The sequence below is a fragment of the Nematolebias whitei genome, chromosome 5 (genome assembly GCF_014905685.2).
Source record: "Nematolebias whitei isolate Nwh7 chromosome 5, NemWhi1, whole genome shotgun sequence".
Taxonomy (NCBI): domain Eukaryota; kingdom Metazoa; phylum Chordata; class Actinopteri; order Cyprinodontiformes; family Rivulidae; genus Nematolebias; species Nematolebias whitei.
Genome location: NC_056502.1, coordinates 52,958,106 through 52,972,778, shown reverse-complemented (window position 1 = coordinate 52,972,778; position 14,673 = coordinate 52,958,106). Strand labels below are relative to the sequence as shown.

Here is a 14,673-nt window from a genome sequence, read left to right as displayed (position 1 = left end):
AGTGTGCTATGTGTTTTGAGAGATGTCTGAATGAGGGGTGGGTGTAGTATTTCTTCTGGGGTAGGGACGGGGTTGATGTCCTTGGGGGCGGGCCCGGGACTATACATGGCCGACTGGCTGGCCCCTTTCCTGTTGTGGGGGCTCGCTCCCGGTGCTTCCTGGCTCTGTCGGCGGTTGGGCGGGCGCTCTTGGCTGGGTCGTCCTGGTGGGGTTTGGCTTCATCTGGTGGCTGGCTGACTGCGGTTTGTGGGGGTCCTGGCGGCCCTCGGGTGTGTGGGCTGCTGGTACTGCTTCTGGCGGCCCTCGGGGCTCTGTCCCTCTCTGGTCTGGAGCTCAGCGGGCCTGGCGGTCGGTCCAGATGGAGAGGGGTCTTGGCCTCAATCCCTGGGTGGACCTTGGGGAACTGGGGGGGGGGGGGGGGGGGGGGGGGGGTTGTTGGGTCAGTGGGGGAGCTGACTCCCTGTGGGAGCATTTGCTCTCACAGTTTTTTCTCCCCGTCCCTTACCATGCACCTCCACCCTCTTCATTTCAATTCCATACATTTAGGGTTGTTTGGGCTCGGGTGTGCTGCAACAATTTTACATCTCTGTTGACCATAGCCACCTGGGACTCAATTTTATTGTACACCTTAGACATTCATTCATAACATCCTCATGACATTCACATATAGGAACTTGAGGTGGGCACATGGCTATAGGTGGTGGGATGACCTTACTCTCACCTCCTGTGCCTGTGCTCACTTACAACGGTTGCATTTAGACACTAGGGTTTGGATAGAGTTGGGGTGGAGGGGAAACTGGCATCATGCCAGCCTTTGCTCCTTCTTCTTTCCTTTTTAATGGCACTATACAACAACACACATCAACAGCACATCTAGGGGCGGGGGTGTATGTGTCGGGGTCTTCTTCTTTTTTTTTTTCCTCCCCCCCTAGTTCCCTAACTGCCTTTCCGGGGGTGGGGTCCGGGAGAAGGGCAGGCCGTCGGGTGTTGACCAGGACTATGTGGGGGTTCGGGGTCTGGGGGATTGCCGTGGGCGGTGCTGGCGCTGTGCTCTTCCTGGGGTTGTTTGGACCCCCTGAGCTTGGCTCTTGGGTGCCATGGTTGGTCCGCTGGCCGGGGTGGCTGCCGGGGCCTAGCGGGCGGTCGGCTGGGGGCACATGCTTGGTTGTTGGCGGTGTGTGGGGGTGGTCGGTGGCGTGACCTCTTCATGCCGGGGGGTGTCCTGTCAGCTGGGCATGGCCTGGGCCGGGCCTGGGATATTGGCTCCTCTCCGCTCGAGAATGAATGGGTCTACCTCCTGGGTTTGGGCATGGGCTGCCCCCTGTAGAGGGCGGGTACATGTCTTGGACCTGGGGGGTATAGAGAGCATATCGGGAATAAGAATGAAATGTATCGTTATTGTATGTCTTTGAGTGAGTGAGAATGAGGCTGGGACTGTGTGATTGTGTCTGTGTATGAATGGGTATTTGTTAGGCCGAGACTCAGACTGCCCCCTCTTTGATACAACTGGGGGTGCTTGGCATCGTGCCCCTATCGCGCGGCCCCCTGGTGGGGTGTGCCCTTGCCTGCCGGCACGCTTGGGGCCCTTGGTGTCGGGGGCTGGGCGCTTGGGCGTGTGTTGGCTCGGCTTGGTGTCTGCCTGGTGGGGCTCGGGTCCTCTGGCCCTGTCAGGTCTTGGCCTGGGTGGTGTGAGTCCTCGGTGCCCGGGCCTCGGTGCCCGGGCCTGGACCTGCATCGGTGCGGCGGGTTCCGGCGGGGGCCTATGAGTTTGTCACTGTTGGCCCCGGGGGGTCACTGTATGTGGTCGCTGGTGGGGATCTTCCGGTTCTCCCCTGTGGTCCGATCTGGGGGGTGGGTGAGTGGTTCGTCCTGTGTGGGTGGCCCTGGGGGCTCCGCAGTCGGGGTCCCTCCTGGGGTCTTGGGCTCTGGTCCCCCCTTTTTCGTCTGCCTCTGGTCTTGGGGGTCAGGCCTCTGCTACTTCACAGTTACTATTAAATGTTCTATTAGAGAAGCCTTAGACACTTCTGCATGCTCACAACCACACACAAATAGATACAGGGATGCTTGTGTAGGCTTTATATGTAGATATATAGATATATAGATATGTATATGAATGTATATTCATGTGTATGTATGTATGTATATAGGCGTAGGTATGGGTATATATATTTATGGAAACTTACTGCAAAGCCATGAATATTTTAAGTTCTTTATACACATGTATTTTGTTGCTGTGTTTTGTCATGTTCTTTGCAGGTGAACAGGCATTGGCCGGGTGTTTTGCCGTGTGCTCTCTTTGTGTATATTTCTTATATTTTGGAGTCTTACTTTGTCTTTTCTTTCTTTCTATCCTATTAAAAAAAAAAAAAAACTACTCTAGATAATCACTAGAATAAATATTTCATAATAATGGTGTGGAGAGGATGGCTGTAAGGGGAGAAGGGAGGCCACCTAGAAAAAAAAAAAAAAAGAAAACACTCACCATCTTTTATAAATGATTCAAGTAGAACAGTGGCTGTGGCCAAACCACCCTCCAATTGCTCCATCTAGCTCGCTTTGACTTTTTTTGTTGGCCACTAAGCACAACAACACCTGCACTTCTGCATTTGACCACGGCTTTGATATTATTATTTTTATATAGCTTCAAAATACTAAAAGATACGCTCCTCGAGTTATCGCTAATGGCAGGCGGTAGAGAAAAATGGTGGATCGGGTTGTTTGGAAAGACTCCTCAGACTCCTCCCCCTGACCAATCAGTGACCAACAGTGTTTCTGACATCACGGCTCGGCTCGCTTGGACCCCTTGAGAAGCCGGGCCAGAATTTAGGGAGGCGAGCTGGTCCCAAGAACCATGGAAAAGACCTCAAACATGCGTCAAGCCGGAAATATCCGACCCGCGCCGTGACAGTGGAAAAGGGGCAAAAGGCTACTCAAAAAGCCACATTCCTGGTCTGCGGTCAGGGCTGCAAGTGACCTACAGCGTTGCCAGGCATTGAGCACTTAAAAATAGAAGGGTGTAAGTCCCGTTAGGTCCATTTTAGAGAATTCCATTAGGAAAAGCTGTTTATCTAGTCCAAGTCGGCCAGCCTTCCTCAGTAGCAGTTGGGCTAAGCCTAACCAACGGTAACAGCAGCCATACAAGAGTCTCTGTGCTGTTTGTAGTCTGAAGGTTGCCGTTCTGGAGATAGTATCCACAAGTCCTTGTCCTTCCTCAACCACTGGAAGGTACAAAATTGGTGCTCTCAGCCAGTGATGACCAGACCAGTAAAACACCACTTGGAGCATTTGCATATTTTCCAAAAGATTTGGAGGTGGAACCAGTACAGCAAGTCTGTGCCATAGAGTCGAGGCAACCAGATTATTCACTATCAGAACTCTTCCCCTATACGACAGCTGGGGTAGCAACTATTTCCATTTAGACAATTTGGCTTCCACCTTCTCCAGCACTCCTTCCCAGTTCTGCTTTTGGTAATCTTCAGTCCCCAGATAAAGCCCAAGTATTTTCATACCTACTCTCTCCCAGCTCAGACTGCCAGGAAAGTCGGGAATCCCTCTCACTTCCCATTTTCCTACCAGGCATCCATTACTTTTTCCCCAGTTTACCTTGGCTGAAGAAGCCTTTTCATTTATAGTAAGACACTTTCTTAGTTCTTGTATGTCTCCCTGACCTTGGACAAATATATTTATATCATCAGCATATAGAGACTAAGCTGAATACAGCACCTCAGACTGAGGAAGTCTTTCGGATGAAAGACAAAACATTTCTTCTTTTTTTATTTTTAGTTTGTTTTGTTTTGTTTCTTGAACCTGTCCAGAGGACCAGATTTAACTTTTATAGATTTTTCTACCTGGATTATTGAGCAGCATCAAGAAATCTCATCAGAGTCTCTACTTCCTCAGACGGCTGAGACGAGCTGGACTGGGAAGCTCAGTCCTCACCTCCTTCTACAGGTGTGCAGTGGAGAGCATCCTGTGCTCCAGCATCAACATGTGGCATGGAGGCTGCACAGCTGCAGAAAGAAAAGCTTTGCAGAGAGTGGTGAAGGCTGCACAGAAGATGTAGGAGTCAGTCTCCCCACCATCACAGACATCTACACCTCCAAATGCAGGAAGCCAGCCACCTGCATCATGAAGGACCTCACTCACCCAGCACACACACTTTTTGCCTCGCTCCCCTCAGGAAGGAGGTTGATGAGCATTAAGTGTAGAACCACTAGACTGAGGAACAGCTTCTACCCTGAGGCTGTTAGACTCATGAATCTTTAACCAGGATAATCACTGTGAAAAAAATCACATTGTGTTGCTGCTGATCTGTTTCCTGTTGCTGCTGATCTGTTTCCTGTTGCTGCTGATCTGTTTCATGTTGGTGTGTTCATGCGTGCTCATCTGCTCACACAGACTCATGTTCGTGCTGCTGTTTGATGTAACGTTTTTTTGCTGTTAGTGTTTATTTAGTTAACCTTTTGTCTTAGTTCATATCTTAGATGTTATCATTGTTTGTCTTTTACATTTTAATGTTGGATGTAACTGGGACCCTGTGTACATAATGTGGTTCCACCTCATGTGGTACATGAGGTGGAACCACAATAAAGAATCTCTGACTCTCTGATATAATTTACATACCTCAAACACATCTCTTATTAAAAACAAGTTGTCTAAAATTGATCTACCAGGTACACAGTAGGATTGATCAGGGGCAATTAAAAATTCAATAAATAGTTTCAGCCTGTTTGATAAAACCTTAGAGAGAATCTTATAGTCCGTACATAAAAGAGCAACTGGTCTCCAGTTTTTTAAGAGAGTCAAGTCACCCTTTTTTGGCAGAAGGGAGAGAACTGCTCGCCTAGAAGAGGCAGGGAGCTTTCCTTCATTAAAACATTGTTTAAAAACGTCCAGAAGGTCTTGTCCTAAAACATCCCAAAAGTGTTTAAAAAACTCTGGTGGTAACCCATCTATTCCTGGAGCCTTTCCAGGTGCCATCTGGGATACAGCAGCAGTCAATTCGTTTAGGGTTAGATGTGAGTTCAGGGTCTCCTGATCTTCTGGAGTGAGGCAAGGAAGCCCCTGCAGAAGCTTCTCGGTACTGTCCACACCACAGCCAACTGGCTTGAACAAGTCCGTGTAAAAGTCCACAGCATGGTTCCTCAGCTCAGCTGGATCTGAGGTCAATTGTCCATTTGGGAGTTTAAGGCAGATTATTTGTTTCCTCTGAGCGACAGACTTCTCCAAGCTAAAGAAGAAGGACGTGGGTGCATCCATTTCTTGTATATTTTTAAAACGGGCTCTGACTAAAGCTCCTTTGGCCCTCTCATGTAACAAAGAGTTCAGTTCAAGTCTTTTGGATTGAAGAGAAGTCTGTGAGGTTGATTTGGAGATAGAAACATTTTCCAGATGTTTTACCTCTTCTTCCAGCTTCTGCACAGTTGCCAGAAGAATATTGCTGGTAAAAGTTCTTAATCTGGGCCTTTCCTACTTCCCACCATTGAATAAATGTGGGGAAATCACATTTCTTTGATCTCCAGTTAATCCAAAACAACTTAAAGTTTTCACAGAAGACAGAATCATGCAACAATTTCACATTAAAATGCCAAAAGGATTGTTGTTTCACAGTAGATAAAAGAGTAACTTCTATAGAAATTAAATGGTGATCTGAGAAACCAACAGGAAACATCTGACAATTTAAAACACGTGTGATGATGGAACCAGAGACATAAAACCTGTCTAACCTTGCAGCACTAACTTGACCATCAGAAACTTTAACCCAAGTATACTGCCTGCTTGAAGGGTTTTTCATTCTCCAAGCATCAACCAGGTCTGCTTTCTTCAGCAGCTGAGACAGAAAACGTGCTGACCGAAGGTGTGGTTCTTCTCCAGTCCTGTCTAACTTAAAATCAGTGCAGCAATTCCAATCACCACCTAAGATAAAAGTTTCCCCACAATCAATGCTTTTTAATTTAGCATCCAGAGTTTTAAATAGCCCCTCCCTTTCTAAGCCCTGGTTGGGAGCATAGACATTGATGAAATGAAAAATAAAATCCTCTATCTGCGCTTTCACCAATAAGAGTTTGCCCTTTACAAACTCAGTGCACGAGATAATTCTTATATTTAGGGCAGAAGAAAACAAAATGGCAACCCCTGCACTAACATTTGTCCCGTGGCTAAGGGCATATTGTCCCCCCCACCATAAACCCCAGTCTATCTCATTCCCACTATCACTGTGAGTTTCCTGCAAAAAAAAACTACATCCAACCTTTTTGTGTAATAGTTTCAGATATTAAAGCTCTTGTGTGCATCTCTTCCCCCGTTTATGTTTAGAGAGGCCACCCTGAAACCCTTCATGTAAAAAGAGAAAAGAGCAGATGTGAGGCAGATGAGAGCAAGTGCACACAAAAACAGGCAAATTCTGTTTCATCATGATCTTATCTGGAAAGTTTCATTTTCTTTGCCAACTTTGATCAGATGTTCTTAAATTTTTCTTCAATAATGTGACATGTTTTTTGAGACGGTAAAGTTTTTTCTCATCTAATAAATCCAAACTTACAGTTTTCTGATACATAGACACAGATTCATAAACTTCTCAACATCAGGAAAATGTTCCTCGACATCAACTGACAGGCCATAAGTGTCGTCCAGGAACTCATTAATCTCTTCAAAAGTATACAGGTTGTCAGTGTTAGAGATACTGCCAGCCACAGAGACACAGTCACAGTCAGTTTCATATTCATCCTCATCAGCCACTTTATCAGTCTGACCATGAGACCTTATCACCTCCATCTCCATACTGCTTGACTTAGACGTGTCTTGTTCAGGTTGTTCAATATTAATATTCCTTGTTTTTTGTTTTGCTTTAAGAGGGGGGTCAGTAACAAACTTTAAAACTTCACAACTGGTGTCAGCATTACATTTTGATCCGGTAGCTTTTTCAGTCACTGCCTCAATACTTGACATTTCAGGTGTGGCGACATCAACAAATGGAGCTACTGAGTTCCTGAGCTCACACACTGATTCAACAATACCGTGAACTTCATGACTTTTGTTCATGAAGCTGTCAGCGGGCACGTGGGCTGCGCCCCCGGCTGCCGCAGAGCTGCGTACGGCCGTGGTGTCCACAGCCAGGGAAGCCGTGGAAAAACCAGTCCCAGAGGCTGCAGGACGGGCAGCCTCGGCCGGACCGGCAGCCAGCAGAATCTCTCGTGGATTCAGCCTCGATGGCTGCGGGAGGGGCAGCTTCAGAGCGTGCGCTCCTCTCATCGCTGCCCCCCCCCCCCCCCCCCATAGCAGCCACGTCTTTCACAAAAACACTTTGTAGAAGAATCAGCAGAAAAAGTTTGAAAACTCTCAGAGACACTCCCGATCAAACTCACCACACATCACCACCAACTCCCAGCATGCAGTATGCATAGAGAGAGAGAGAGAGTATACATGGGCCTGTCTAAAACACACATTTGTTAGGCTATAATTGTGAACCCATACGGCCCTGCCTGATTATGTCTGGACATGGGGAATGAATGTATCTGTAACTCTTTCAGGGCCAGGTCCCTGAAAGAGTACACCATAGAAAAGTAAAAACTATAACATATCTCACCCAGGAACAGAACATCACTATTTTGCCAGGTTAAAAAAAGAAAATGCACAGTGGCCCTTAAGACTTTTGAACACCAAAAATAATCAATACTGAATGATTGCACCAAATATAAAACATTGAGAAGGGACACAATCAGCAGCTACAAAAAGTTCACAATTTTGTAAAAATTAAAACAAATTAATCTATAATTTTACCGCAGATTAAATCCAGGGGAAGTCACTTGATGTTTATATGGATCTCAAAATACATGAGGAACACTTCTCTGACCGATTTTCAGCAGCGTAAACTCAACAGTTTTTGACAAACTCCCATTTTTAGCTTATGGGAAAAGTATATGTCATACTTTGTAATCTGAAAATGTGTCAACTAAAAAATGGTGTTACATAATGAAAAGCTGCAGAGATTTGGTAATTTCACAGTAAGTTAACAGTCTTGAATCTATAGTTTGCAATAGAAAAATAAAACCTGAAACACAGCCTCCTCTGAGGGTCTGAGAGAGTCCCACTCAGGTGAATCCAGGAACTGGAAGGGGTAGATGTAATGCAGAAATTCTCCATTAACTGTCACTCTGACCCTGTAAGAGAAAGGAAAACAAATTTACTTTAACAAACTTGACAGGAAACACGAGAAAGACAAAACATTATGGCTAACATAAAAGTCATTTTAAATGGTAAATGGACTGTACTTATATAGCACCCTTTTTATCTTATCAAGACACTAAAAGCTCTTTACAACAATCTGTGCCTCATTCACCCATTCATGCATCTCTATACTAGATCTCTACAAAGCTACATTCCCCATTTTCCTGGACAGTGGATCCCAAGTACTTGAAGTCCTGCACCTTTGTGACCTCTGCTCCTTTTAGCCTCACTGTTCCACTGACCTCCCTCTCATTTACACACACGTACTCTGTCTTACTATGGCTGACTTTCATTCCTCTTCTTTCAAGTGCATACCTCCACCTCTCCAAGTTCACATCCACCTGTTCCCTGTTCTCACCACTGATAACAATGTCATCTGCAAGCATCATCGTCCATGGGGATTCTTGCCTGACCTCAACTGTTAGTCAGTCCATCACCAGATCAAACAAGAAGGGGCTCAGAGCCGATCCTTGATGCAATCCCACCTCCACCTTGAAGCTATCTGTCACTCCTAAAGCACATCTCACCACTGTCCTGCTGTCCTCATACATGTCCTGCTGTCCTCATACATGTCATGTACCAGTCTAACATACTTTTCTGCCACTCCAGATTTCCTCATGCAATACCACACCTCCTCCCTCGGCACTCTGTCATATGCTTTTTCTAAATCCACAAAGACACAATGGAGTTCTTTCTGACCCTCTCTGTACTTCTCAATCAGCATTCTCAAAGCAAAGATGGCATCTGTGGTGCTCTTTCTTGGCATGAAACCATACTGCTGCTCACAAATAGTCACCTCTCATCTAAGTCTTGCTTCCATTCATTAGCTCCTCAAAATACGCCTTCCATCTTCCCGTCACACTCTCCTCACTTGTTAGAACACTACCATTCCTATCTTTAATAAGCCTAAACTGTTGCACATCCTTTCCAGCCTGATTCCTCTGTCTCGCCAATCGGTACAAGTCCTTCTCACCCTCTTTAGTGTCCAGTCTCCCATACAACTCATCATACACCCTCTGCTTTGCCTTAGCCACTTCCCTCTTTGCTCTACGTCCCATCTCCTTATACTCCTGTCTCCTCTCTTCAGTCCTTTCACTGTCATATTTCTTCTTGGCAAACCTCTTTCTTTGAACAGCTTCCTGCACTTCACTATTCCACCACCAGGTTTCCTTATCATCCATTCTCTGTCCAGATGACACACCAAGTACCTTCCTACCTGTCTCTCTAATTACTGTTGCTGTAGTAGCCCAGTCATTTGGAAGCTCTTTCTTACTACCCAGAGTCATTAACAGCTCCTCTCTGAATTTCTCACAGCATTCTTCCTTCTTCAGCTTCCACCATTTGGTCTTCTTCTCTGATTTGACTCTTTTTCTCTTCTTCACAACAACAGTCATTCTACACACAACCATCTGATGCTGTCTGGTCACGCTCTCCCCTGCCACAACCTTACAGTCTCCAATCTCCCTCAGGTTTCCTCTTCTACACAGAATGTAGTCGACCTGCGTACTCCTTCCTCCACTCTTATAGGTCACTCTATGTTCCTCCCTCTTTTGGAAATAGGTATTGACTATAGTCATTTCCATTCTCTTGGCAACATCCACCATCATCTGTCCTTCCTGGTTTCTTTCCTTGACACCAAACCTACCCATCACTTCCTCATCCCCTCTGTTTCCTTCACCAACATGTCCATTCAGGTCTGCTCTGATCACCACTCTCCTCCCTGGGAATACTCTCTATCACTTCATCCAGATCTTTCCAAAATGTATCTTTCTCCTCTTCATCACATCCAACCTGTGGAGCATAACCACTAACGATGTTTAGCATCAGACCTCCTACTTCTACCTTCAGGCACATCACCCTATCTGACACTCTCTTCACCTTTACTATATTATTTGCCAACTCCTCCTTCAGGACCACCCCTACTCCATGTCTCTTTTTATCCACACCATGGTAAAACAGTTTGAACCCTGCTCCAATGCTGCGAGCCTTGCTGCCCTTCCACTTGGACTCTTGGACACATAAAACATCTACCTTTCTTCTCTGCATCATGTCAGCCAGCTCTCTATCTTTGCCTGTCATTTTCCCCACATTTAGAGTTGCAACTCTCAGTCCTACATTCTTCATTTTCCTCTTCTCCCTCTGTCTCCTGACACGTTTCCCTCCTCGTGGTCTTTAACAGTCGCACAATTTCCGCCGGCACCCTGTTTGTCAACAGCACCGGTGGCAGTCGTTGTTAACCCGGGCCTCGGCCGATCCAGTATGGTTTCGCTTTGATGAACTCGCATTATGGTTTTGGCAAAAGTGTTTTACATCAGATACCATTCCTGACACAACCCTCACCATTTACCCGGGCTTGGGACCGGCATAAGAGATACACTGGCTTGTGTTTCCTAGTGGCAGGTTTGACATGCACTGTCAACTGTGGGACCTTATATAGTTCAAATCAAGTCCAGTCAACTGAATTTACCACAGGTGGTGAAGCTGTAGAAACATCTCAAGGATGATAAGTGAAAACCGTATGCATCTGAGCTCAATTTGAGCTTCATGGTAAAGACTGTGAATACTTAATGTGATTTATTTGTTTTCTATTTTGAACAAATTTGCAAAAATCTCCAAAAAAATTCAATGTGATAGTGGGTTATTGTGTGTAGCGTTTTGAGGAAACAGATTAATACAATTTCGAATAAGGCATTAACATAACAATATATGGAAAAAGTGAATTGCTGTGAATACATTCTGGATGAAATATATAATATAAATATAAATGCTGGGCAAAGATTAATAAAATTTAATTGTGATTAATTGTGATTATTGGGGACTGCCATGCAAAAGCATGGCAGGCACCTACATATTCACTTCATAAGTGTGTCTCGATTTCTATCTCCATTAATGTGGCCCGAACCAAAATGTCTACCCCCACAAAAGTTATATCAAAATGACTGGCTCGGCCCCGTGATGTGTGCTATTACTTTTATTGGTATTTCAAGTTACCATGGCGACGTAATTTTGAAGAAAGACGCAATATTTCACCAACTCCAAGAACTAGTTGGTGACTGGCCACTTATTATCCTACACCTGATAAGTGTATCTTTTTCAACTTTAATGTGGCCCAAACCGCAGCGCGGACCCCCACAAAAGTTATATCAAAACGATCATCCCAGCTCCAGGAAGTGTGCTATTACTTTTATTGGCATTCGCAGTTACCATGGTGACATATTTTCCTAACAAAAATGTCAAATTTCCCATAGGAAATGAATAGGAGAAAACTTTTCACAGAAACTCAGTAACGTATGGTTCCATTTTGGTTCAATATGCAAGGAAGGCAGTGCATTGCCTTGCAAAGCATTCATGCATCCTCCATGCAATACATAGAAGGCACCTATGATTACTTATTATCAAAAATTATTATTATTAATAATTAGTAATAATAATAATTAACACAAATTAATATTGCTAATAATTATCAATGTTAATATTAATAAGCAATATTAATAATTAACATTAATAATAACTATTGATATGAATATTATTAATATTAACATTGAAAATAATTATTGATAATAATAATTAATATTAATAATAACATTAATTTCAATCATTGATATGAATATTATAAAAAATAATGTTTATGTTAACAATGATTAATAATTGATATTGTAGTGAACTAGACCTCTGACATCAATCTGTCTCTGAAGACCTTCAGGGGACAGGAACTGTTATTTCATTGATTTGAATCCAGAAATACAAATTATCTCGTCAAGAGACTATTTAATTGTATCCTGAATTAATCAATGGAAAGAACACTCTTCTTTTTTTATATTATCATTAACTATTTTACAATATCTTGATAATCAAAAGTGTGTTTAGTTCATACCATTTCTAATGTTGAAGTAAACCACTCATTTAAATCAACTGTGAAACAGTATTAATGATTTTTAAACCTCATTAGACTTGGATCATACAAGTAAATGTCTATTTACAAAGTAATTGCAATTGTGCATTTTACTTTTTTGTCTGAATGAGGAGTGGATTTGATGTCGGTCAAAAGTCAGAGAACAAGTTATGAGAACGAAGTACCTTGTTTTAAAACTCTCAGACAGTAAATAAGAAACTGGCGCGCCTGCAAGTCTCTCACTTCTTCAAAATAGTTTCCTGTCTGTACTAACCGTTCTTAAAAACATTTCTGCTGTCTGTGACTTCTAATAACCCTCTGACATCACTAAAACTCCACCCCTGTTGGTCGTATTAACCAATCAGGAAGTACCAAGTAACAGGAAGTGGATACCCTTTAAAAGTCAACACTTCTTGGAACTACTCAGTCTAACTGGAACTTTTAGTTCTTACTGAAAGTCTGACTGGAGTTTTACTGGGACTGCAGTCTTGCTGGAGTCTTACAGCTGAACTAAATAGCTGATGGAATTTGACCATGAGCCAAGGGTCCGTCCATTTCAGCGGAGTCACAGCACGCCTCGCTGTGAACTCACCCGGGCGTAACGCCCTACAACTTCTAATGAAGATTCCTTCTAAGGAAGCTTATTCTGTTGAACGGTGTACCGTCACTACTTCGGACGATTCCCAGCCACTCTGACCGGAGACGCTGAAAAGTAGCGTGAAATGGACCCCTGTACCGGAGCTGATTTATATTCTACAAAGGTAATGAGTCGTCACGCACCGAGTGTACTGAGGGCCGAGCTGAGGTCGGATGAAGGGTGCCATTCCTGGTCAACACATTTTTCTTCCTCCATCTAAATCCTCCTCTTGAAAACTCTTCGCCAGTAAATCAAGCTAAATGCCTTCAGAGATGAATTATTCTCCATCAGTAATCCTCTGTTTTCTTGTTATTTGAACTTGCTAAGTTTATTAATCAGAAACAGATCAGCCAATCAAGTGTACATGTTTGATGTTAAATTTTGATTCTGTTAAATAAATGACTGCATTTATTCTGATGGGTCAAAGATAAATGACGTCTCATGTCACTAATTATACACTCCACTTTTAAGTTATCTTTGTCACATGGCAGAAATTTAACTCGAAAAAGAAAGAATCCGTTGTTAATTAAACAATTAATATTCTTTGTGCTTGAACTAGCCTTAAGATTAATTAATTAATAGGATGTCCACAGCAAAGCTGTCCTGACATACTACACTGGACTGTGTGTACACAATTCATTTCCATTTAGTTTATTTATATACTACCAAATCACAACAAAGTTGTCTCAGGGCAATTTACAAAAAACATTCACATACATGAAAGCCAATTAGTAAAGTTCTCTATCTAAGGAATCCAGCAGACAAGATGAATCTTGGCTTCGTTGCAGTCTCCCATCCTGAGCAAGCACTGGATAATGCGTCAGCCTCACGGACAGAGATTGGAAGTTGGTTCCACAAGAGAGGAGCCTGATAACTGAAAGATCTGCCTCCCATTCTGTTTTTGTAAATTCTAGGAACCACAAGTAAACCTGCAGTCTGAGAGTGAAGTGCTCTGTTAGGAAAATATGGAACAATAAGATCTGTAATATAAGATGGAGCCAGGTTGTTGAGGGCTTTGTATGTTAGAAGTAAGATTTTGAATTCTATTCTGGATTTGACAGGGAGTTAATGGAGAGAAACTAAAATTGGAGAGATATGATCTCTCCCAGTAACTCCAGTTAAGACTTTGGCAGCAGCATTTTGGATCAACTGAAGACGTTTTAAAGAAGTAGTTTGACATCCAGATAATAAACCATTGCAATAGTCCAGTCTAGACATGACAAATGAATGGGCCAGTTTTTCTGCATCATTTTTGGATAAGATGTTTCTAATGTTAGTGATATTACGCAGGTGGAAGAAGGTGGTTCTAGTAACGTTTTTAATGTGGGGAATAAAAGACATGTCCTGATCAAAAATAACACCAAGATTTTTACCATTAGAGCTGGAGGACAGATTAATGCCATCTAAGGAGGGAGAAAGACTGAAAAATTCATTCCTAAGGTGCTCAGGTCCAAAAACCAAAACCTCAGTCGTGTCTGTGTTCAACAGGAGAAAATTAAGGGTCATCCAGGTTTTTATGTTTTTAACACATGGTTGTAGTCTAAGTAGCTGATTGGATTGGGTTTGATGGACAAATATAATTGTGTGTTATCAGCATAACAATGAAAATTTATCCCATGCTGTTTAATAATTTTTACCTAATGGAAGCATATATAAAATAAAGAGTATTGGCCCAAGCACTGAGCCCTGAGGAACTCCATAACTAACTTTGGTGTATGCAGAAGATTCATTATTTAAATTTACAACTGGAATCTTTCAGATAAATATGATTTAAACCATTTTAGAGCTGTTCCTGTAATCCCAATATCATATTCAAGCCTCTGTAGTAAAATATTGTGATCAAATGTATCAAATGCAGCACTGAGGTCTAACAGGACCAGTATAGACACAAGTCCATTGTCTGAGGCCATGAGAATAT

General features: G+C 43.3%; 1 protein-coding gene across 1 annotated transcript in view; it reads right to left on the bottom strand.

The window, feature by feature from the left end:
- Positions 1 to 14,673, bottom strand: part of popdc3 (popeye domain containing 3) — a 53,039-nt gene that overhangs the window by 10,215 nt on the left and 28,151 nt on the right. The window contains exon 4 of the mRNA XM_037677344.1: positions 8,051 to 8,159. Coding sequence (XP_037533272.1) covers positions 8,051 to 8,159 — 109 coding nt within the window. The remainder of the gene's footprint in view (positions 1 to 8,050; positions 8,160 to 14,673) is intronic.